The sequence below is a fragment of the Nelumbo nucifera genome, chromosome 8, assembly GCF_055504915.1.
Source record: "Nelumbo nucifera cultivar China Antique chromosome 8, China Antique-T2T, whole genome shotgun sequence".
Classification (NCBI taxonomy): Eukaryota; Viridiplantae; Streptophyta; class Magnoliopsida; order Proteales; family Nelumbonaceae; genus Nelumbo; species Nelumbo nucifera.
The window spans coordinates 5,564,741-5,591,321 of NC_142656.1; the positions used below are offsets into that span (position 1 = coordinate 5,564,741).

At 36.9% G+C, this 26,581-nt stretch overlaps 1 protein-coding gene and 1 non-coding gene across 12 annotated transcripts; one reads left to right on the forward strand and one right to left on the reverse strand.

Moving 5' to 3' along the window:
• The first annotated feature begins 3,357 nt into the window (after positions 1-3,357).
• TRNAV-CAC (transfer RNA valine (anticodon CAC)) lies at positions 3,358-3,431 on the forward strand. Its single transcript has one exon. It is a non-coding gene; the product is annotated as a tRNA-Val (tRNA).
• A 2,846-nt stretch (positions 3,432-6,277) lies between these two features.
• LOC104600727 (uncharacterized) lies at positions 6,278-24,772 on the reverse strand. Of its 11 annotated transcripts, none has more exons than XM_010263833.3 (6): positions 24,274-24,772; positions 24,047-24,162; positions 23,117-23,206; positions 22,224-22,274; positions 12,656-12,769; positions 6,278-7,425 (listed from the first exon to the last, which is right to left on the reverse strand). In XM_010263833.3, exons 1-5 carry the CDS (start codon positions 24,473-24,475, stop codon positions 12,662-12,664), a joined length of 567 nt encoding a protein of 188 aa, XP_010262135.1. In that variant the 5' UTR covers positions 24,476-24,772; the 3' UTR covers positions 6,278-7,425; positions 12,656-12,661. The 11 variants fall into 11 exon arrangements, with proteins under 11 accessions (XP_010262135.1, XP_010262134.1, XP_088749803.1 ...); XM_010263832.3 differs by having other exon boundaries at positions 6,282-7,387; XM_088893677.1 differs by lacking the exon at positions 6,278-7,425 and adding an exon at positions 7,504-8,524.
• Positions 24,773-26,581: the final 1,809 nt, after the last annotated feature.

Here is a 26,581-nt window from a genome sequence, read left to right on the forward strand (position 1 = left end):
AGTTAATCCTATGTTATTTCCTTATTAGTTTAATGGGTAAGAATTAAAAAAATAAAAAAAAAGGTAATTAGGAATGGGGGTTTGGAGCAAGGAAAGGCATGGTGCCGTCGACTGTTTCACTATATATATAGATAGATGTATTTATTTATTAATATATAATATATGTATATATGTTATTTATTTATTCATAAACATGTTATTTACAGTGCATTTTTGTAAATTTTTATATTTTTTATAAAACATGTATATATATTGATAAAAATAGTTGAAAGAATACTTGTATTTTTGTTTTTCTTTATTTAAACACTTATTTTTTTTCTTTTTCATTTAATAATTTATTATTTTTTCAAATTAATTCAAATCGGATCAAATTCAGATATCCTACATCTTAATCAGATTTGAATTCAAATTGATATTTATAAAATTCGATCGGATTGGATTGGACCTACAGTATTTCGGATCGGGCCGATTCGTTGCATCCCTAGTATAATCTCCTCATGGCTGCAGTAGTACGTACCTACAGAGATTTGTTCCCGTCTGAGCTGTCTTTCTTCCGTTGTATTTAAATGGTTGAGTCAGTGAGGATACCAACAGTGTGCACGCCAACCCATTAAATTCAGGATACAACCATGAACCATCCCTCCAAGCATTCAACTAACAAATGTCAAAGAATCCGGTTTACCCAGTTTTCAATGACCCAGCTGGTCCGGTTTCCAAAACATTGGCCACAAGTTACAACCACATAATTCACAAATTTGGTTACAGTAACCCGTCCCTTGCCATCATTGAAATTAATCAAGTTGATCACTGACTAATTCTATCCTCCACCATCACCACCAGCATCTCCAAGGGTACAATAAAGGCCACCAATTTCTTCAGTTTATAATAAAGGTATCTTATCTTTTTCTTTTTTGGTGTGATAATGACACTCTCTGATTAATTAACTATCCCAAGGTAAGTGATTATGCTGCATTGCATTTGAATTCACATATTTACTTTCTATGGGCTTACTTGATTCCAGGTTTATCTTTTCTTAGGTTAATTTTTTCATTATGAATGCTTTAATTAATAGATATACTTTGCCTAACCCATGTTCACTAAGTGATCCTCCAACTATTTCTTGCTTTCCTTCATTTGTTTTATTATTTTATAGGTAGAATGATGGAATAACTACCCTTTCGCTTTCCTTCTTCCCTTTACATTAACCTTTTTCTGTCTTCTGATTTAATTAGGGTACCCCACAAGTATCACAAAAGGCATAGCAGTGAGACAATGGAAACTTCATCTCCTAAGAGATTTGTTCTACCCAAAAGTTGGACTCCATCCACTGCATTCTACAAATTTCAATATCATTTGCTTTTTTAAGACCATCCATCTGTTTTTTTTTTTTTTTTCTCTAACGTTATGTTTGTTTTAAAGGAAAATATAGGGTAAGGAAGGGAAAGATATCAAAACTTATACAAAGTTTATAAAGATTTCTTTGCCTTGCCTTTCCTTTCCCTATTTTTTCCTTCAAATCAAACATAGCCTAATTGAATCACTCAAAGGAAAGGAAGCTAGGTTGAGTAATTGGTTAATCCATTTTGGGTCAAGTTGGGCAAAAATGTCTCACTTGCGGGTCCTCCATTCCTCCTTTAAAGTTCCTGTCTTTCCCCCTCTTTGATGAGTTATCAATTAGTCCCAATAAGATAAAATATTGGGAAAGAAATACAGTAATGGTTCCTCTATCTTTTCATTAAGAAATTACATAAGAAAGTTGAGAAATTAAAGATTTTGCTAATGATGCTACCTTTAACCGTGTACTTATTCTACCAAAATAAAAACTCTCTACAGATAAATACGACAACTTCAACTGGCGTAATGGGATCCTTCACCTTTATCCACTTGCATTCCTATCTAAAGGAATGTATCGTTTCAGTCAAGGTAAAATATCTCACCTTTTATTTGATAAAGAATTCTCTCTCTCTCTTTTTCAAAAAATAAAATCCTTACCAGCCAATTTAATTGACCAAAACAAGGGAATGAGAAGAACCCAACTACCAAAATTCAATCAATTCAACTCCCAATTGCATCAAGTATCACACTTGCTTTCGGCTGTATTGCTGTATAATGCGTGGTTTATCTAAGTCTTATTCCAACTATCTGATCATTACATGAACCATTGGTTTTATTTTTGTATTAAATCATTCAATACTGCTTCAACCATTATAGGTCCGCTAATGTACAATATGGATCTGTTATTTTATTTATTTTTGTTATGTGATCCAGTTGTATAGACATCATCCTAATCATTTAAGCCTGGATCCTGTTTTGCCATTGGGTTAAAATCATGAGAGTTTGGCAAATAAGACAAGTTCATATCGGCAGAGTTTAGTTATGTAGATATAATATAGAAAAAAAAAAAAAAATTGTGTAGAATGAAGAATCGATGACCGAAAGTCTTAAGTTTTCATAATGTCGTGTCCCAGTTAACCATCCAATTCAATAATCTATATCTGTTTTGGGTCCCATGAAAGTGATCTTTTTTATTTCTACAATGTGGATCTGCTCAGTAGCAGTAACACACTAACACTGCCCCTCTCTATCTATTAATAGTAAAATATAGATTAATTTGAAGGGGTCCCATTCTATGATTTCTGTCTTTGAAACTTCAGTCACCACCATTTTCATAGCCTAGAAAAGAACATATATTTATATTCTTCTTGAGGGTGGAGGTGGGCAAGGTGCCAGCAGCCTCTTAGCTGCAAGCTGTTTAGTCCTCCAATTAGACGTAAATCCTTGAGAGAGAGAGAGAGAGAACGTGACACATGTTGTTTATGTTGATTGAAGAAGACAAGATTCAATTGGATTCATTTGAATTGCAGAGAACAACACGTAAGGTCATAAATGTTCAGCTAATGTTAGATGTTGAAGGGAGAGGAGGTGTTCTTCCTTTTTAGCCTCCCCAAACCGCAAACCCCCCTAAGAAAAAGGAGTTTTATCTTGTTTTAAGGATGAGTCTGCCACATCTACACCATGTGGCTCTTGATTCGCGGCCGCCATATCCAAACTTTCCAAATGTTTTTTTTTTCTTTTGTTCTGGTTGGGGCCCAAATGATCCATGGCAACAGTGTTGAGTGTCTCTTATTATGCGTCGAGAATATATATCCCTTCTTTCTCATGCCCATTTCTCCTTTATCCCTTCTTTCTCTTCCTGTATTTTATGAATTCTCGATTAGGTGGGTCTTTCTATTTTTTTTAATCAAAATCCATTGGGTTTGATTGGTCGAAGTCTTTCTGGTATTGTATTTTTTTTTTTTCGCAATATACATTTCCTATTTCTATTAGTAAGAATTTTGTCATACTAAGACATCAATTGTCTGGGTGGTGTAGTTGGTTATCACGCTAGTCTCACACACTAGAGGTCCCCGGTTCGAACCCGGGCTCAGACAATTTTCTTTTGTCTTTTTATTTAACTCTTTTTACATATTCACGTGAGGCTTGAACATAAACGGTGTAATGTGTTGTTTTGGCCTGAAATGTGAAGCTCCTATCTCCCCCACTGACGGACACTCCGTCTGGGCGTCTCATCTCTTATGTTTCAAAAGGCAGCCAGCAACCGTATAAGAAACAAATAACATGAGCCCAACACACTTGAAAAGTTCGAATGAGGGGTCTTCTCTGGAAGTGTACACAGCCTTATATTAAACATACTTATTTTCATATTATTAAAATATAATACAAAATTATATGCCACTTACAACTACAACTTATAATTTTGTAATGTGTTTATTTAATATCCATACAAAATTGATCTACAGTATGTTTGACATTCAGGTTCATAATAAACTATTTAATTTTGAATGCATTATATGCATATTTACTTTGTAATGGTGGGTTCATGGGTTCATCTGTTCATTTCCGATATGTTGATTTATACAAACTATTAATGTATGTTTCTCTTATAAATTCATAACAAATTGAGCTGTGAAATTAATGTAATTGATGTATGTTTTCATTTAGATTTATATGGGTTTTACTAATTGTTACCATATTCATGCCTATCCAATGATAATCCTGGTATTTCCCAAGTATATCTTGACACATATCTTAACTTTGAACCTCACCAATGTCACGGAAGTGGCTGACAAGACATAACCCATCACTCTGCATATAATATAAAGCATTACTCATATTGTCTAGTGATGAGAGATTCCTCAGACACTAGAATTCTTCTGTTTCCTCTTCTCTTTTTCATAGCTTGCATATAACAGACGGGAAAAAAACAGGTATCCTGTACTTGATTCATGTACTGGCTACTACAAAAAAAAGATTCATGTACTGGAAACATGATGGAAATCATCCTCTTTTAATAAAAAAAAAATGACCAAAGTTTGATGGTGCACTTTCAACCAATAACATGTGTTTTGAATGAATTTCTGTGTATGCAACTGCCCTTTTGAACTGCCTAAAAAGTTTGCTCGAAAAAGATAAAGGAAAGGAAAACAGAGACCAATACCAAATACTACAGAGTGTTTTGGTTGAAAAAAAGAAATGGTTGGTGAAGGGGGATTCTACCTGGATGACAGAGAGAGAATGCCCGTCACAAACGGCAATGGATCAATTATTATAACACCAACCACTTTGCCCCCAATTTCTTAATTTTTCTCATAATCAATCAACTGCCCTCTGTTACAGTTGTTGAATTCAAGATTTCCCCATATTTATATTTAGGCAGTAGGCCCAAGTCAATGATGTAAAGGGCTTTTATTCTATTAAAATATCACCACATCTAAAGCGGATTCATTTCAGTTTGGATCAAATTGAGGAAGAGGTCTGCGACTCCACTCTTCAGCTGGGATAAAACTCGTAGTCACATAATAGCTTGCATTTGTAAGTTTCTGGGTTACAACCCAAAATGTAATGGTTAGAAAGAGAGTAGAGACGATTACGTAAAGTCAATTAGATGGTCCTCCATTTTATGCCTATCCCATTTTTAAATAAATTGAAATACATCAATTACAGAAATCTCTCACGAACCAATACACATCGCAATGAGAGAGATTATGAAGAATTAGACACCCGTAGGGTGTTGTCATTCTCTTCCAATTCAAGATTCGTTGAGAGTGCGGGCCCCCCCCACATCAGTGGATGGTGGATGATGAGATGGGTCTTCGCCAATTTTGAGTCCCTACACTTCCTATTAGGGGCTCCCGGTCTTGAAAGGGAGAAAGTTAGCCAATAGGATTTATGTGAAATCTAAACTAACGTTTTCACTTAAGGAAAAATTGTCATATTTGAATAGGACAAAATTATCCCTTTTAATAATGATTTTTTTTTATTCTTCTTTTAATAATGACTTTGTGTGACTAAAACAGTTATTATCCTATTTACTTAAAAAATAAAAGAAAATAAATAAATACACTAGTCTGGATAAATATTTTTTAAGAAAATCTTAACCGGATAAATGCACTTACCTCGATAAATAACTTCCTAAAACATGAACTGGGCCTAAAGGTAATAAAGACGAGATGGAAAACTGAATAGATTTTTTAAATTGAGAAAATATGTAAATTATGAATAAAGGATGGGATACAATTCTCATTCATCTACTGCTTTAACTTTCTTTGAGGTGGTTTTGGGGACCAGAAGAGCAAGGACCACATGATGGATTTGATCAAATATTAAGAGTGCCTTTTTTGAGTGTTGATGCTATTGACATTAAAAGCACTGTTTGCTAACTGCTATCACTAATCGCGTTCATTAATTATCAAAGTCTCCATCATCTACCAAAACAACGAAAACTCTAACGAAGTCTCCATCCACCCCTACATGTGACATGTAGAGGCTGCTAATCCAGTCCCTATGGACATCCAAAAACTCTTAAAAACTTGTCTTTTCATTAATTGTATAATGTCAAACATTAAACACAGTGGTTGTATTATTATCGGTTTGGTTTTGCCTAACTCATGTTTCTTAAGCGACCTCCTAACTAATTTCTTTCCCTCCTTAATTGTCACAGTTTCCTATTTCATTAATGCGTAGATACATCTTCCTAATCCTTGTTTTTTTTCCAGCACAACATGATTGACAGTAGAACCACTACACATGATTAACTCAACCACCGCCACCTCCAAATTCTCCAGGATCCAAATCCATATCTCACTACCCAAATTCTTTGTTTCCTTTGCAAATCCATCCCAAGTTTTTGACGTCCAATTGTTTCACAATTTTACTTCATACATGCATGACCCATCCATGCCAACCACTCCACTCGAACTCATAAATTGCTTCTTTTTTTTTTTCTTTCCACACTTTTATTAAAGTTTGAAGCTTCCAACTCCTAATCGTTTTCCTTTTTATTTCTTTCTGGGTTCAGTTGGGACCCAACTAATGCTTTCAGCTTTCAGGGGTCAATGCCATAACCACTAGGGCAACAGCCAACCTCCGACCCCCACAGAACAATTGACCAAACCCATAATTCCCCCAGTTTATGGCACCTTTTGCCCCTCTGGTAATGGTAATTAGCTGGGGTCCGATCCATGACATCATGGCGGCATTGGATTTCAACCAACTCAATCATGGGTCCATGGCCTCAGCGTCCCTGCCAACATCCTGGATTTGGACTTTCCATGGAATGGGGCCCAATTCCATGTTTACGTGATTCCCTTTTAATTATGCTTTCAATTCAAGCTTTTCTTTATTAGATCCATGAGCAATGGTCATCACTGAAGTGTGTGTGATCATTGAACACATCCAGACCTAAAACCAATTCAAGCTCTACCAGAAATAATTATTAAGACGGAGGATGAGGATGCCGCCTCAGCTAATCTGGTGGGACCCTAGTGTTCCCTGCCTGCCACATCAGAACATGACCTCCCATTGCTGTCATCGGGTATGCAGCCGTTACACGTTAGATCAGCACCACTTTATTAATGTTGCAACGGACGATAAAAAAAAAAAAAAAAAAAAAAAAAAAAAAAAAAAAAAAAGAGAAAAGGAGACTTATCTATCCTCGTCAGGAATGAGTGGTTCCTTATCCTTGTTAGTTGTTACGTGATGGATTTGCCACAAATTCAACATAGCTCTCTCCTTCAGTCTAGATGAAGACCATATCCAAACTCCTTGGTTTGCTTGGACCAGCATGATCCATGGCAACAGTCTCTAGTATGAGCAAGGTTTTGCTGACGTGTTGATTCTATTTGAGTTGGTTATCCATATTTCATCATGTAATGGTATAGTTCTAATACTGATCCAGTTGCCTTGTCTGTTCAATCCAAATTGTAGACATCATCCATATAAATGATAAATCCATTAGTGAGAGAAACGGACCTAAATTATGGTGGTTCCTAATGAGCACCGATGCAACACTGGCATCCTTATCCATTCAGAAAGAGGTGTTAGGAACCTGTCATTGATTAGAGATGTTTACCTTGTGATCAAGTGCTGAAAACAGACAATTCTTCCTTAATTAGTCCAGCAAAGAATGTGACTGAAATTGCTTACAGCACTTCAATTTACATGGAAGTCAGAAAAAGATTTCACATTGATTATTTTGATATGAAGATTGCTTAGAACAATTTACAAAGAAGTGGTTGACAGTCACAAGCCCACATTTCATACTGATTAAATACATTTATGGAGCTGAGGTTTTTAGTCAATCGGACTTCTTTGAAAGCTCATAAAACGAGCCTATACCTATTTCTTACCATTTCTTAATCTCTTTGTGGGAGAACCGTAGATTTCCTTTTTTCTTGATGACAGCCAAAATGGGGTTGCTTTTAGGCCCATCATGTCATAGAGAACACAACTAGACCTTGCCTTACTTTTCATTAGACTTATACATGTCTTGTTCACAGTAACGGCCAATTTGAAGCTGTTGCTTAGAGAAACCATCTCAATTTTAGAAAAATAAAATCTGCTTTTGCTCTATAAACTGTTGGATCAAGAGGAAGAGTGTAATGCTCATAAACACTGGGATATGATGTTATGTAGATTCCAGTTTGCTTCAAGCATTCACCTGAACTATGTCTCATATCCTACATAGCACCCGCAGAACTCAATAATTTCTGAAAAGTATAGAACTCTTAATACGTTGTGTGGTTACTGAGGCCATAAAAAGAAACAATGCTATACACACAATGGTTTTTTGCATCTTTGGTAATGGCGATGCCTATGGCAGTCTCCACTAACTCTCTCACATGGTACCTTACCACCTTAAATTGTATGGACCTAATGGCTTTCATTGAGTAATTGAAGTGTTTAATTTGTTCAGACAGCATAAGAAATAACCCAATGAAGTGTTTCATTGAGTAATTTCATAGATGCATGTAGCCATGTAGGTTTCCTTCATCTGTGGAGAAACTGCCCATGTAAACATAACCCAAAGATTCTTTGAATGAACTGAATAGTAGACATTCACTTATTTGAGAACGTGGAGCATTTCTTCTTTCAACTATTAGACATGAAGACCAAGGTTAGTCTACACTTTCTGGCAAGCACACCATCACCTCTATACTTCTGAGACATCTTGCGAAAGAAGATCCTGTAGAGGTAAATAAGCACTGAACCATAGACCAAACTTAAGAAATGGGCATCTAAATGGAAGGTCTACTCATTCTGATTTCTGATCACAACCAAATATACACCCAAAATCTTCAAATATAGCTTATCATGGCCAAATATTTTGATGCTGAAAACCCTTAGATTTTTGCTCTTCATTCCCTTCTCTGTTCTCTCCTTTGCAACCGCCTCTGCCACCTCTTCTTAGGAAATGGGGTTTCTCCCCTTCCAAGGCACAGGCTTAGGTTCCCAGTCCTTTCTAACCCCCTCAATTGAAACACCCAGAAACATTGAAAAGAAGTCCCAGTCACTAGTGCTGGAATTTCTAATATGAACAGGGAGCATTTTTTTTATTCTTTTTTTTTTTGGCTGGGGGGTGATGCTTTTACATGAGGGTTGGAAGAAAAAGTGTCATACGGTTCTCACCTTGATTGTCACAGATATTACAATGTTGACAGGCTCAGTGAAGGAGGTCAAAGAATGAAACATGGTCATAGTAGCTGCAGTGGCTCGGTTGTGGACCATTTCAGCAAAGATGGTGATATTCCTGCTAGTTGTTGTTCCGACAAAGACATTAACTGTAAATGCCGACAAGGGAGATGGCAACTAGGAATTTGGGGCAAGAGAATTTCTATCATAAATAGTCATGCAAATTTTCTCATTTAGAAAATGCCATCTAACTTATGAAATTACAAGTCATTTTCTCCAATACATCACCCTTTATGGAATTTCTTTTTGGGATCCCAAGACCTATCATGACAATCACACAATTGTTTGCCTAAGTAATTTCCTTTCCCGGGTTTTCCAGAAAATTGACCAGTTTAAAATACTTGGTCAAATTTCTAAAGATGTCTTTTTAACTTTTCTTGCATAACTCATAAAAAATGATCTTCCATCTATTGCCCAAGACCAATTTTAAATAAGGGAACCAACTAACTATTGGGTAAGTTGGTGTTAGGTGAAACCTCACTGGAATGATAATTGAGTCTTCTAATGGTGCTTGTTACCACTAGTTACTTGTACTGTGCCATGTTCCCACAGCCAGTTGTGTCCCATTAAGTATCTCATAATAACAACTTAAGTACTAGGTTCACAAGTTGGCCAAACCCAACCCAAAAAAGTCGGGTTAGGTTAGGTAAGGGTTGAAAATTATGAACCTGACTTAACACCAGGTTGGGTTACGATTGAGGCCTCAGGCAATCCAATCCAACCTGAACCCAAGATGTCCATTCATATTTGCAGATCATTGTCATCATCACCATCATCGTCTAAGCCTTGTTCCAACCATATGGGATTGGGCCAGTCAGTTACATGAATCCTGTTCGGTCATTCTGTTCTATTTAGTGCTGTATCCATTGTTAAATTATGGCCTATAAAAATCATTTCCCAGTACTTCAACCCTTATCCTTTTTGGTCTGCTCCTAGTTCTTCTAGCCACTTCAACTTGTAGCAGATCACTTCTAACATATTTATAAATAGATATGCATGCATATGTATGTGTATATGCATGTTCATCAACAATTTTAAGTTCAAGTGTTAAGATTTTTTGATGTTAACACAAGTACAATATTCATCAGACACCATGGCTTTGTCTTTACACACATTAATGCTAAAGCTAGGTAACCCTAATCATCTAACCCTAAGTCTAAGAAGTTAATATTTTTTATACAGCAAAATGAAATGAAGAGACTACGACAACCCAAGCCCAACTCAATCCAATGTCATGGGGTTGTGCTTGGGTCAATGTTGCACAGGCACACAGGAGACAGAATTCAATACGTGTCCAAGAGTCTGACTTGGCAAGAATCGCAAGATGAGAAAACATAGATTCCTTTACATGTCTACAGAAAAGTATGTCTCAAGGAATTGTTCAACCTAAAAGCTTAAGCTGTTAGGTGATGTCTCCGAATAGGTTTTTATTCTCTAACATGCCCCCTGACACAAAAGCCTGGGCTTGAAGTGTGCACAAACACAGGCCCGTCCATACCATGTGCTGAAATTCAATTAGTTATAATGGGGGTGACAAGGACTGAACACCAGACCACTTGGTCAAACAGACTCTGATACCATCTCGAGGAGCTGTTCAACCTAAAAGCTTAAGTGTTAGGTAAGGTCCCTGAATAGGTTTTTATTCTCTAATAGTATATACTATTAAAATAGTTCGCATTTTTTGAATTCTAACATTATATACCTGCAAAAAATGCTGCCTTTGTTACTAAGCAACATTTGACATGAAAAATGGCATTCATCTTGAACATTAGCTGTTTGTTTATATCAAATAAGTTAAGAGATGAAAAGGAACTATTACATAGAAGTGTCCTCAAAAATCTGTGGGGTGTTAGACTCCAATGCATGTATGATATGGACCCTACGTCCATTTTTGATGGGTTTTGCCAATGCTTCCTGAACCTTTATGCTTCTGCCAGAATATAATAAGCCTATTGTCTCAAAGTTGACATGTTGATACTTGTCAATGCTGTACTTTTGTTATTGGTTTTGTCAGTGCTATACTTTTCTCTATTGATTCTTGTCCTGAACCTTTATGGCTGTGGCAGAGTATAATAAGCCTAATGTCATGAAAGTTGACATGTTTTTGTTTTGTTCCCCTAGTCTTTTTTTTTTTTCTCTTTGTCAAAATGTTTGATGTGATAATTATTTGACAGGAGACTTGTGTCCTTGACAGATGTTGTATGAGGCCTTTCAAGTGGAACAAAAGAATATAAAATTGAAAAGTGCCCACTACTATCAGGTTATCCTTGATACAAGCATCACTTTCTGCCTAAAACTGAAGATAAAAATCTGCAGTTATACATGTTTTAATGAAGTAATCTTAGTAATTTTGGCAAGGGTAATTTTGTAATGCATTGAAATCCATCTGTGCTGAAACAACAAAATGGGGTTGACAGACATCATCACTCAGTAACCTCCTCCCCTACCAAAAGAAAACAATTAACCTAAACACTATCAATCAATATTTCAGCAGTAAGTCCCCTCCTCTTTCATAAAAGTAATATTTTTGTCTTTTTGAACCATTAACCATGACTTGCCATTGCAAACTCGTTACCTATAATATCTGCAAACTTGTTACCTATAATACCTGGGGCAAGTCTAGGACTTGAATGATGAATATGACAGATCACATGGGGGAGGGGGGTCTCAAAGAAGACCTCTAACATATCTTTTGTACACCGTACAGTCAGTTAAAATGCCCAAAAAAACAATAATCCATGTCACCAGTTATCTATGGACACAGACACCCAAGGAAAAAACTATAAAACAGTTGCAAGGCCAGTTATGTTGTACAGAGCAGTGTTCGGCAGTTAAGAAACAGCAAGTCCAAAAAATGATTGTGGCAGAAATGTAAATGCTTAGATAGTTGAGTGGTAAAACTAGAAAGGACAGAGTTAGAAATGAAGTCATGTAAAGGAACCTAGGAGTAGCTCCACTAGGGTGATAAAACGAGAAAAAGTAGATTGAGATGGATTGGTCATGTGCATAGAACATCTACAGCACCTGTTAGAAAAAGTGATTGGTTACAAATTGAAGGGGATAGAACAGCTGGGGGAAGACCAAAAAGGACTTAGGTGGAAGTAATAAGAAATTATTTAAGCGCCCATAGTCTAACAATGGATATGGCACTGAAGAGAATGCAATGGCGAAACAGGATTCATATAACTGACTCCATATTGTTGGGACATGGCTTAGATGATGATGATGATGACGACACAGATAACCCAAATTTTGAATTTGCCTAATAATTCCATCTTTCCTATAGCTAAAAATTGGACGGGTGGAGCACAATGGGAAAACAAAAAGAGAATTATCTAAATTGGACAGTATGCATTGTTGCTGTTGAGAATCTGAGCTTTTACTCGGAAGCACAAAACTGTAATCATATTTAATAGATAGAAACATGGGACTAACGAAGGAACAGAAAACCAATGGCATAATCCAAGGACTCACAAGATATTTGGGCAAACCAAGTGGGATCTTACATGGTTATAAGATTCATATAAAGCAAAAAAAATCTAGCACACTTATATTCAATATAAGGAAAATTTTGATAAAAAGAATGAGCTAAAAAGGGATCAGCAAACTCCTTATTTTAACTTACCAGTCACTACATGTTTTCCTCTATGATCAATTGGGTAGAAGCACCTGTTAAGAATCCCAGTTTTTGCATTACTTCTTCCAAACGCTTCGCATTAGTCAGGCAAAGATAACCAACCTACAAAATATTACATTATTAGATAATTTCATAAAACCGATATACTGATTCATTCCATATTAAAGGTTTTGTTATCATATGTTCTGATATCCAACCTACTGAAGAAGTTAATAAGATGAAGAGAGAGAGAGAGAGATGCTTTTTTAGTATTGTATTACTGTAAAAGAGGGAAAGGTACCGTCAAGATCTTTACAAAAAGCCATACATGCAAGATGTATCAGTATAACATGTACTAAAACACAGCATATCTTCAGCAAAAATAAATAAACAAATAATGGATAACTAATCATCCTTGAAAGCACCCACATAAAAAGCAGAAAACTGATGCAACACCTAAGCCACCAAATGAGAGTCCATTTGATCTGCCTAACCATCTCCACAGAAGACCTTTTGTTTTGAAAAATCCTACTGTTTTCTTGATATAAAAGGAGGAAAATTGAAAGGAAAAAGGAGGAAAGAGGAGAAGGCAGAAGAGAAGAGAGGAAGTGAGAAAAGTTGATTAGAGAGGCAAAAAATAGGCTGGTGGCGCCAGCCACTGTATTTATATTAGGGCAACATAAAAAATAAAAGTAAAAAATATACAAGTGCCCCTGTGGCACTAGTATACAACAATTAACAGACTTAACACTCCCCCTCAACCTCAAGTTGAGACATAGATGTCAATCATGCCCAACTTGTCACATAAGTTATTGTGCCACAAGTGACGTAGGCCCTTTGTGAAGATATCTTAAACCTGTTATTCAGAAGTTACATTGGGAGTACATACTTCCCCACTAACTAGTTTCTCACTAATAAAGTGTTTGCCCACCTCGATGTGTTTTGTCCCATAATGCAGGACAGGATTGGCTGCAATACTGATGGCAACCTTATTGTCATAAAAAAGAGATATAGGACTGTCAACTACAAATCCCAACTCAGATTTTCTATCCACATATTCTCAGCCACTCCATAGGACATTGCTCTATGTTCAGCTTCAACACTGGTTGGGGTAGATCTATCATCAATAGATCTACCCCAACCAACGTTTGTATATACTTCAACGTTCAAATGCCCATGTTTTTGGAACAACAAGCCAGCCCTTTGAAACTTCTTGAGATACCTAAGGATGCTCTTGGCTGCCTCTAAGTTAGTGGTCTTAGGGACATACATGAACTGGCTAAGGACACCCATGGCATAAGAAATATTGTTTCCTTGGTAAAGATGCAGTATGATCTCAGAATAGTGAGAGAAGAGGAGGGAGAAGAGAGAAGAGAGAAGAGAGAAAAGAAAAATAGTTTGGAGAGAAAAAAGTCAGCCGCGGCGCCAGCCTTTTTAATATTTATACTAGGGCGACCATTCAAAAGATAAAGTAAAGTACAATAACATATGTGTCCTTGCAGCACTAAACTGAAATAAGACTAAGTTATTCAACACTCCCCCTCAAGTTGGGACATAGATATCAATCATGCCCAACTTGTCACATAAGTCATCGTGCCACGAGTGATGTAAGCCTTTTGTACATATATCTGCAAGTTGCTCCTTAGAACTAACATATGGGGTGCACACTTCCCCATTAACAATTTTCTCTCTAATAAAGTGTTTGTCAACCACAATATGTTTAGTTCTATCATGAAGAATTGGGTTGGCTGCAATATTTGATGGCAACCTTGTTATCACAATAAAAGGACATAGAGCTATCAACAGGAAAACCCGGTTCACTCAACAAATTCTTTATCCACATAGCTTCAGCCACCCCATGGGTCATTTCTCTATACTCAGCTTCAGCACTAGACCTAGCCACCACACTTTGTTTCTTGCTAATCCATGTGACTAGATTTCCTCCCACAAAAGAACAAATACCCACTAGTGGACTTTCTGTTATCAACTGATCCAACCCAATCAGCATTTGTATACACTTCAGTCTTAAATTGATCATTCTTTTGGAATAATAAACCAACTCTTGGAAACTTCTTTAGATATCTGAGGATTCTCTCGGCTTCCTCTAAGTGAGTGGTCTTAGGAGCATGCATGAACTGATTAAGAACACCCACTGCATAAGCAATGCCTGGCCTAATCATGGACAAATATAGGAGCCTCCCCACAAGTCTTTGGAATTGTTTTACATCCTTGATAACTTCACCACAGTAGTCACCTAGTTTGTGATTTGGATCAATGGGAGAGTCAGCTGGCTTAACCCCTAATTTTCCTGAACCCTGTAACAGATCTAGGATGTATTTCCTTTGAGAAATGAAGATCCCCTTTTGTGAGCGGGCCACTTCAATTCCAAGGAAATACCCAAGGGAACCTAGATCATTCACCTCAAATTGAGTGGCTAAGAAATCCTTTAGCCTCTGAATTTCAACCTTCCAGTCACAACAAGTAATGCCGATGGAGTTTACAAACAACCCATTACAAAGTCTATTGTATGGGTTTGGAGCCCATTATTAGTTAGCTTTGCTCTTATTTTCTTTGCATTTAGAGCAATAATGGTAACTTGGTAACATTAATTGGTCTGGGGGCCCCACCATTAGAAAAGACAATAAGGTTTAAAACATTGGGTTTGATGTTTTAAAATGCGTGGGTGTGATGCAAGGAATTCCATACCTAGAGGCATGAGGTGTAGTTTAGAACATAAGAGGCATAAGCCTACTGAGTGAGGGTACAACTTTGGCGGACTCGGGTTGGGCTTTTGTCAAAAAATTGAATGGGCCTGCTCTAAAATCCCAAGTTCAAAGCAGTGTAAAATCCCAATTCGGGCCAACCCGAGTTGCATGGACAAGGAGGCATTACCACATTAGCCCCCTCAAGGAGTTCTTGTTTTTTTTTTTTTCTTTCTTTTTGCTTAAAGACGTCTTGTATTAAGAAAATGAGGATACATAATGCTAGCTGAAAGGAGTTCTTAATACATACCCCACTTTCCCTTTCAGCTAGCGTTATGCATTCTCATTCTACTTAATACAAGACATATTTCATCGTAAAGTCTTCTGTGCTTGGGAGGCTACTCCTCTTGCATTTTGAACTGTCTCATGCCTCCACATTTTTAAACATTTATATAACTAGAGATACTCTAAAGTAAACTAATTGAATAAAGTCTTCTATTTGGACAATAACATCAAAATAGTTGGAATACAAAGGATTCATATGTGATCATAGGATGGCTATTGTTATTTCTGTAGCTACAGTAGTCCGAACCAGGAGAAGAGAAGAAGAAGAGAAGATTCATATGATGATGAAGATGAAGAGAACAGTCGAACCAAATAGGTTAAACCCTATCATTCGACCCTTAATATGGATTAACCTCTAATTAGTGGTATAAAGACTAAACTGCCCCCACTTAAGTATGGGACAGGAAGTCTCTATTGAGACTGCCACATAAGCACATAACTTAACAGAAATAAATTGACTAATCTACCCTTATTCGGCTAGTTCTAACACTCCCCCTCAAGCTGGAGAATATATGTCATATAATCCCAGCTTGTTACATATATAGTTCACTCTCCCTAAGCTTAAGCCTTTTGTAAACAAATCTGCCCACTGATCACCTGAGCCCACATGTTCTGTGCTTATCTCTCCAGTAAGGACCTTCTCCCTCACAAAGTGGCAATCAATCTCTATGTGCTTTGTTCTCTCATGAAAAACAAGGTTGGATGAGATGTGGAGTGCAGCTTGATTGTCACAGTACAATTTCATAGGTCTATCCATGGAGAACCCGATTTCTTGTAGGAGATTCCTCAGCCATACTATTCCATACTATTCCATAACCATGTCATGATTTGGGCATCTACTTGTTCCCAGTCATCCAACCCTGAAGAGTCAGCAGGTGGTTTATCTTCCTTCACATGCTTCACTTTCCTCTTTGCCTTGAGAAAAACTTCCACTGACTTGGCCCATGGTACATAGTTCTCACCATTAAGTTTAATTGAAGTCGTCTGCACACCCAGATAGTCAGAGGGAATCACCACACTAGGTTTCTGATCACTACAACCATTTCCAGTTGTTGCCATGATGCTCTTCCAATGCTACTTCTAATCGAAATGCTACTTCCAAACACTACAGCAGTCCCCAAACACAATTGATAGGTACACAACTCACTGACTGCATACAAGCCCTCTTAAAGCTGCTCAATAGAGATTGAGCATCACAAGCACCACCACACAACCATAGTTGTCACACATGGTACAGGTCTGTCTGACCTTTTCAGAGGGCACTACAAGTCCAAAGAAAACAGCAACTACTGCCACTGCAGTAACCTGTCATTCAATTCAGGTCACTTGTGACCAACAAGGGCTTCAAAACAACTACAGACCAACAAAAAAAGGGTCAAACATACCCTTATACCATTCGGCCACTATAAACACAGCCTGTTCTTGGACCTTTTTCCAAGAACCAAGGCAACAAACAACCTAGTTCTCTAGGTTCTGATCAGTCCCCACAGATTTTGAAGGCTTTCAACCCAGAAATACCAACAACACAAAAAAAAGAAGGTAACCAACCTTCGATGGAGAGCTCCAGTCGACCATCCACTTCTGAAGTTGTTCTCTTGAAAAAAAGTCAGGTTCTGCGTAGAGAAAGAAGTACTGAGGTGTTCTCAGACCTAGGTCGAATCTGTGTTCTCCATTCTTCAGCCCAGAAAGAAGAAAAAATAAGGTCACAAACAGAAAGGGATCAAGTCACGAATCTGTGAGGAGATTTAGAGAGCAACGTCCTGCTCTGATACCATGTTATTTCTATAGCTACAGTAGTCCGAACCAGGAGAAGAGAAGAAGAAGAAGAAGAAGAATGGGACAGGAAGTCTCTATTAAGACTGCCACATAAGCACATAACTTAACAGAAATAAATTGACTAATCTACCCTTATTCGGCTAGCTCTAACAGCTATGAAGTAATGAAGCAGAGTCTTGGAAATATAGACACAATGAGGGAAATCAGAAAGCTTGCGATGGAGCTGAGGACAACATAAACATAGATTTCAAGATCAGTCAACAATGTTACTGATGGGCTGGCATGACAAGGGGTAAACTGAAGCCAAATGTATTAGGCCTAAATGTTTAATACCCCAGGGAGGGAATATATAATTTTATGTAAAATCATGCTTTAGGTGGCTAGCCAAAGCTAGCTACCTTAGTGGGGTGCCTGGCACATAAATGTATAAGTTCATCCCACATATTTCAATAAATAAATTCAACCATTAAACTAGTTAGAAATTGAACTCTAGGGAAAAAGAAAATTTGTATGGCCTTTTAATACATGAGTTATGAAGCTCTCAGCATGCATAGGTATAAGGAAATTTACAAGTGTTTCCAATGAAGAAACTCTATTATACACAGCTAGACCAACTCGCTTTGTAGTTCGTGTTTTCCTTGGACAAATATTTTTCCCCCAACGAAGAGCATCCCTGCACTCAAATTATAAGAAATTGCAAGGAAATTTAAGAGAGAAAGATATATGAATAAATAGAAATGAAAACAAGAAAGAAAAATGCCAATGAAGTTGTAAGCAACCATTTCCTGAAGATGTGTATATAAGATAACCAAATGCAATAAATAATTTCTTCCTTCCTCAATTTTCCTTGCAATTTCAATTAATAAAGACTTCTTGTAGAAGTATTTTCACAGAGTTTTCATGTACATATAAATAATCAGAAAGAGAAAGTGCCCATGGATGCTCAAAATAGGAACGAGTACAAATTAATTGGTTACGACTAATGAGAATCATTAATGCTAAACAAAATGTGAGAATATAAAGGCATGACTTCCAAATGGTGTAAACAAATCAAACTCTGCTATTCAAAAATGATCCATCCAAAATACACTCAAATTTTTCAAAAAGCTAATAAGTGCATGCCTAGGTGATTTGATTTCAATGAGCTCACATAGCTACAACACTATCTTGTGAATCAAGTCACGGGCATGCTAATAATCAAATTTAAAACCAAATCACCTTGTGAGTGCAAAGTGATTTGGTTTCTATTAGCCCACATGGTCACAACACTTTTTTGCAACCCTCCAATAAAACATAGACATTCTATCAATCAAATGAAAGATAAAATTACCCGGTGAGCGCATGCTTGTTGTTGCCACCCCAAGTGCAATACGAATGGCCCACTACTAGATGATAAAATGGAAGCTACCTCAAGGATCCACTACCTTACTAGGAATATCAATAAACATGAAGGAAGCCTAACATGTGGAGCAATGAGTTCACATAATCATAACACTTTCTTGTAGCCTCTAATAAAAACCTAGATATGCTATTAGTCAAAGGATAAACCAAATCACCTAGTGAGTGCATGTCTAGGTGCTTTGGTTTTCATGAGTTCACAAAGTCACAACAATTTCCTGCGACCATCCAATAAAACACAAACATGATACCATTAATCAAATGAAAAAACAAAAGGCCCAACGAAGGCATGTTTTCTATTGCTACACTAAATGATACAAGAACAACACACTATCAGATAAAATAGAGGCTACCTCTAGGATATACCACCTAACTGCAACAATCAGGTAATACCAAGGTAGCTTAACATGTAGAGTGATGCCTAGGTGATAAGGCGCTCATGGAGGGTCACCTCACTTAATCACCAAGATATGTTTTACACGGTGTTGTTGGATACTTTATATTCTTAACTTTTTGATATTAAAATAATCAAACAAACATTATTAATTAAACTATTCAATTTGAGTTAAAACAGACTTTACATTGTTCTTCTTCTCCTTTCATCATTTCTTTCTTTTCTTCTTTTACTAGAACAAAAATAGAGGCTCAACCCCTCTATTTTTCAAGTTTTTTTTTGTTCTCCCATTTATTTTCATGAATATGTGGACTGTCTATCTTTTAAATGAAGTTTATACATTTTCTTATGAAGATTATAGACAATTAATAGTGAAAGAGGGTTGCTACTTGCTATAGAACCTAGGAAATTACCCTAGAATTCATGATTTTTGTTCAAAAAAAAATCTCATTGCCTAGGTGGAAGTGTGACAAGGCACCCCCCTATCGCCAAGCTCGCCTTGATGCCTTGCAAACCACATTTTCAATCTCAAGGAACTCTAAAGTCCAATCTAACATCCAATCCGATTAAAATGCAACTTTGATTACTTTATAATATAATATAATATATATTCAATAAATAAAACTTATATAATTATATACCTAATACATAATTTTATATGTTATTATATACATACATTTACATATAAAATAAATTCAATATTTCATATTTATATAAATTTGTTTTATGTATAAGTTAAAAAGTAATTATTTTTATTTTTTAGTTTCTTTATTTATTTTAAAGAAATAAAACACTGAATCGAATTAAATCTGAATCCAACAAGATCCATCCTATCAAAGATCCCTAAATCTGATCAGATTTCAAATTAGGTTTGGATTTCAGTTTCCACTAACCAGATTGGATTTGGATGTTGCTGGATCCGAATCTGAATCCGACCTTTTTCAGTACTATAGAAATTGCCCATAAAAAAGAAGAAAACAAATGGGAAAATGAAAAACAGATTAGATCCAAGGGAATTGATAGAAAATAGATGAAACTTGACGGTGAGAGAGGAAGTAGAAACAAGCCTTTGAAGTGATAGTAGAAAGTTAGAAACCTTGATAAAAGCTTCTTGCACCTATATGTTAAACTATGGAAATTATCGATAGTTCATCAAAATGAATACAATTTCAAAAGTTAGTAATGTTATCTTTCATGCAAATGATATAGGCAACATCCGATTTCAAGCATGGATCCCAACCTAATTTGATAGATAGATAGATAGACTCCACATGCTCAGAATCTTTCATTTTCCTTTTCATGAAAAGTTAAAAAAAATGAATAGTTCAGCCCTAAAAGCAGAAATATCAAACAATGTCACCCATTGTTTTAAAAGGCTGTTGAGGTGAGGCTGGAAAAAAAGGCCTGGCCGCCTGGCCTTGCTAGCCTCAAACCCCACCAGCACGCTAATGTTGAATATGAAGTTATATAGGGGAAAAACAGAAGTTCAAGACAAAAAAAAAAAAAAAAATCCTTGTTTTGTATATATTGGTGTATTGAACAAATAAATAAATATAAAAAATAACAAATAAATGCATTATAGACGTGTATGGAAATAACTTGTTCTATTCTTGTTTTGTATTGTTCATGCTTTATAGTTTATTCTTACATGTTAGTCTGCTTACCCCATACTTGATAATTTATTTCTTCTAGAGTCACATGCATCACACTGATGGTCACTCTTCACGAATACATACCAATGTTGTCAAAATCTTACGATTTACGATACGATTCACGATTTGAATCATGAATCCCAAGGGTTTCGATTTGAATCTTATGTCTAAATCCTTTTCTACAAAAATCTTACAATTTTTGTTTGAATCCTACGATTTGATTCATAAATCTTACGATCTATACGGGTTATAATTCAATTAAGAATTATTTCTCTGCTTGTTTTTTTTGCTTATATTTAGTTTTGCCATGGGAGACTTTTTTTAAAACCCTGACTAGAAAATGATGTATTTACATTACTCAAGACTAGAAATTGAGTTTATTTTCTATCATACGTAAGTTAAAGGGCCATTGTATGTAGATTTGTTTGATTTTCAAGTCAAACTTGATGATATCATCTTAGGTTTCTTTTGTATAAGTGGTAAATTCTATTATTTTAAGTAAATATATGGTAGATATAGATTAAAAATAGGATAAAAGTCACTTTCCTATATATAGTTAGCCTTTTAATATATCTATATTTAATTTTTTGACAAGTTTGTAAGAAATAGAAATAATCTTATGATTTACGATACGATTCACAATTCAATTCAATTTGATTCAACTTTCTCTACAATTTATGATATAATTACGATTTTCAAAACATTGATGCATACAAGTGCAAGAAACGAAACAAGAATCCATTGCTCTTAAAACATTATTGGTTCATATCCCTGAACTAATCAGTTAGATTTATATGGTATTGTTCTTATACTGTTTAGATTTTAGGGAAAGAAAAGTACTCTAGTAGGATTCTAACCCATCTCTAATATATCAAACAAGCCATATAAAATCTTAATTTTATATTTTTCATGTCTTTATTGTTTGTGGATTATATCCTTTTTATTCTCAAGGCTCAAGCCTCAAAATGCCTTGACACTTATGCCTTGCCCCTATGACACTCAACCAGTTTGCCTCTGCCTTTAGCCTTTTAAAACCTTGATTTTACCCAGAGAACAATGGTATACATTCTTTGCACTTCACCTCAGTCCACATATGAGGTTATCAAGGTCATTAGACATTAGCGTTCTCTTTACATATTATTAAATAATGTGAATTCATGGTTAAAAAAAAAGTAAATTCTTCTTGCTTCTCCTGTGGATGAAGTACCAACTATCTATTAATCATCTTAACAAGATTTCAACAAATAAATCAAGGAGATTTCACTTGAATAGGAAGGAATAGATTTAAGAAGATAGCATTTCATATTAACCTTTCTTTCTGTCAAGTAGTCACCCTTTAGAAGATTCTTGAGCAATACATCCTAAAAGACAACAAAAATGAGAGACTTCAAAAAATCTGTGCAGTTTTTTCAGTGTTCATCAACACTCGATATCTTATAGTAAGTAAATGTATTAAAAGAAAAGAAGGATACATACAAATCATACAATCTCAGTTCAGGTGATATGATATCACCAAGATAAGACAAAAAAGAAAAGAAAAGAAAACAAAACAAAACAAAACAAATAACATCCATAACCATTTTACCTTACAGACCATTTCTTCCCCACCAAGCAAACATAACAGGAAGAAAGTAAAAGAAATTCCAGAAAAGCCGATATGAGCATTATGTAATCTCTTATACAAATAACTACTTCTCCTTCCAGACCATTTAATATGCAAACCTTGAATCCTTTCTCAATTTCTTGGAAACTCTTTTTAGAAGATTCTTCTTTATTGAAATTCTTGCTTACTGAAATCTATTTTTCTACTTATCTCTTGAATCTTGATTGTTGCTTCTCTTTGGATTTCAAGATCGGTCCTAAAGGAAAAAAATAGAGATTATTTTCATCCTTACAATAAATTTTTATCAATAGCAGGTCAGTTTATTAATTAATTTAAAAAAAAATCATACATACATACATACATACATACATATACACTCCTTGGTAAATAACCCCCCCCCCCCAATAAAACTGTCAACCATACCATAACCTGTTGTCCATTGTAAGGCCACCCCCTTCTCCTTTGCCAGCCCTTTTTCCTCCCTTAAACCATAATTCATAGCTGAAGGAAGAACAATAGATCCCAATGACAACTGTGTGGTTAAAATACACAAATGATGCTTCTGGAAAGTGAGACTATAGCATATGAATAAATACATGCCTGTGCTTCACAGCATACTATTGCTTTCACATGATCATCATAGTCTTCAATATTGAGAGGAGGAAACAGGAAGTGCCTGTGGGCATATAACTGCATAATTTGAAATCAACACAAGTAAGTCAATAGGAAAATGAAGGTATCCTCATTGGATTAAGATGACTGCATACTGGCATAGCAAGATGCAATTGACCAGTACCTGGGCTTCAGAGTATGCATTCAGGCCAGTGCACCATAATGAAGAGTGCCTATGATGTTTCCAAACTACATTTCTATTGGTTGCACCCCTTTTTTTTTCACATTTGACCATAATGTGGCAAACGTTACCTTGCCCAGTTTAATCTTCTATATTATAATTTAGAGAATAAATACCTATTCAGGGACCTTGCCTAACAGCTTAAGCTTTTAGGTTGAACAGTTCCTTGAGATGGTACCAGAACCTGTTTGATCAAGTGGTCTTGTGTTAGATCCTTGTCACCCCATTATAATTAATTAAATTTCAGCACAAGGTGGGCCTGTGCTTGTCCATGCTTCAAGCCCAACAGGCGGCTTTCACATCAAGAGGTGTGTAAGAGAATAAAAACCTATTCAGGAACCTCACCTAATTTTCGGTTGAACAGTTCCATGAGAATAAAATTCTCATAGCACAAACATTCTGCAGGCACTTTTGGCGTTTGCACTATGATTCTATGAATAGTTTCTTTTCTTCCTTTTATCTACAAGTCCAAAATTGAACATAGTTCTTTCCCCTAACCAATCCTCACCATTCCCGAAGCATAACAGGATATACCAAAATATTCAAGGTTAGAACTTAGAATTATCAGCCAAGTCTAATTAAATCATTTGAAAAGAACATTCTCAAGCAAGTTAACTGCAATGTGATCCTGCAGGCACGCCACATGTGAACCATAAAATACAACATCTCAATTTTACCTCATATATGCAATCACCAATATATGCTAAAGACGCCGCATTGTATATTGATCGAGGCCTTTTCACCTTGCGTAGAGCTGGCAACCATTTCTCGGAACCCAAATATCCCGATTTTTCTGTTGTGTTTGTAAATTTGAAATCAGAAAAAAAAACGCAATAAACATCAATAAGATTGCCCAGGCGATTTCAATGCGATACTAGAGAGTGTGTGAAAGAGAATTGAGTACCTTTTGTAGGATTGTGGATATTCAAGTCCAGAAGTTCTGAAGCAGTTAAGTTCTTCTTCGGAGTAACCGGGGCCGTTGTTGTTGTGATCTGTTTGGTTTGAGAGGTTGGAGAACGGACTGTGTTAGGGCTTTTGTTGTTCAACAAGGAGCTGGAGTGACTGTGATTGGGGACGAGGGTTCGCTGTGTGTCCCATACTCCCATGAAGCTTTCACCAGTCTCACTGAAGCCATAGAGGAGGCTACAGCCATTTCTTCTTTGTTCCTTTCCCTTGCAAGCAAGATGCTAACGAGTCACGATTTTTAAATGATCATTCCATGCTTATCTGGCTTCGCGGTCTTTTAAATCAGCTTATAGACGTTAATCAAGAAAATTTACGAGGGAAATAGTGTCCTTGTCGATGTATCACCGCCGTTGGTTCGATTAACGGCGTAGTTTGGGCCGGGGAAACGAGTCTGAATCTGCTCCTCACACTGAAACTTTTCATAGATATATGTCACCATATATCGAGAACATCTCTCATCATATTTATATGGTATTATTCATGGATCCGGCTGCAATAAAATAAGCAAAATTACAAAGGGATAAGTAGACATCTCAGAAATTTGAAATTACAGTCCCGTTTCTAATCTATTAGTGTCCTTGTCGATGTATCACCGCCGTTGGTTCGATTAACGGCGTAGTTTGGGCCGGGGAAACGAGTCTGCATCTGCTCCTCACACTGAAACTTTTCATAGGTATATGTCACCATATATCGAGAACATCTCTCATCATATTTATATGGTATTATTCATGGATCCGGCTGCAATAAAATAAGCAAAATTACAAAGGAATAAGTAGACATCTCAGAAATCTGAAATTACAGTCCTGTTCTCTATTAGTAATCCCTATAAACCACATTCTGTCCGTATATTTGATATCAATTCACAGTCAGGATTCATCTCATCTGTACGATGAAACTAAAATTTTTAAAGTAAATTAAACAATAAAAACCCTAAAATCTGTATTTGGGGTGGCCGATGGGGATTCTTTTTGATGAGGGCAGATTTGGCCCTCCGGTGAAATTGTGACACCTGGCACCTCATACAAACCAAGTGCAGCCTCTTAACAACTGGGCAGCTCGGTAAAACTTGCCACAGCTTGCCACTTACAGACAACTCGGCATGGCTCGCCACAGGCAGCTTGGCAGAGCTCGCCACAAGTAGCTCGACATAGCTCGGGGAGCTCGGGAAGCTAGGGGCAGCTCGGCATAGGCAGCTCGCCACAGGCAGCCTAGCGTCTTACGAAGAGCTCGGCACTTACAGGTAGTTCGGCATAGGTAACTCGCCACTTAGGGGCAGCTCGGCATATCGCAGGAAGATCTCCTGCCTGACAACCGTACCTGATAGATCCGGAGACTTGCGCCCACATCTCTCGCTAGGCGGCGCCGTGCCTGCCAGCCCTGAAAGCTGTCCCTTGATTGGCAGAGTCGTACTCTGCAGTAGTCGCCTACACCCGCCACCTCAGCTCTAGCAGTAACGGTTGCGGCAGAGAGATAGAGGCGATTACGCCTGACTTGACAGAGGCTGTTACGCTTGATTTGACAGAACACCACTATATAAGGACTCTAACCCCCAAAGACAAGGGGGAGAGAATGAAAAAAATGGAGGTAATCCCTGCTCTCTAACTCTCTCATTTCTCTCCAAGCTCCCTACAATCAGAATGCTAACTTAGGCATCGAAGAGTCTCCGTCGGGAAAATACCCCCGGGTCCTCAGATTCAGTTCTCGCAGGTTCCTTAGCTCTCGCTTCTACAAAGAGGAGGAAAAGATGGAATTCTCGCAGGTCCCTCAGCTCCCGCCGCCTACAAAGGAGAGGAGATCACCTCATGCAGAGGGCAATTGGGTTGCACTACACCAGGGAGCTCCACCATCCCTTGAGTTACAGGCCGCCTAGGAGCAGGTCAAATGACGAGTCCACCTAGGTAACTCACCGCCAGGGAGCTCGTCACCAGGTAGCTCACCGCCAGGGAGCTCGTCACTAGGTAGCTCACCGCCAGGGAGCTCATCACCAAGTAGATCACCGCCAGGGAGCTCGTCACCAAGTAGCTCACCACCAGAAAGCTCCACCATCCTCTCCTGGGAGCAGGTTAAACGGTGAGACACTTGGCCAAAAAAAATTGATACGTGACCAGAAACGGTTACATCACTTTTTAATTCTAACCAACATAATCAATAACCTGAACTTTCAAAAATTAAGACTCTTATCCATCACTATTAACAAATGACGTTACGGTGAGTGTGGTAAAATTATCAAAATGTTCATCTTGAAA

Excerpts from the sequence above, each read along its gene's own strand:
- LOC104600727 (XM_010263833.3), bottom strand. The coding sequence starts at position 24,475 with ATGGGAGTATGGGACACACAGCGAACCCTCGTCCCCAATCACAGTCAC. Across the intron at positions 24,163-24,273 it reads TATCCACAATCCTACAAAAG|AAAAATCGGGATATTTGGGT; the intron begins GTACTCAATTCT and ends CAAACACAACAG. Across the intron at positions 22,275-23,116 it reads TAGTATGCTGTGAAGCACAG|GATGTATTGCTCAAGAATCT; the intron begins GCATGTATTTAT and ends GTTGTCTTTTAG.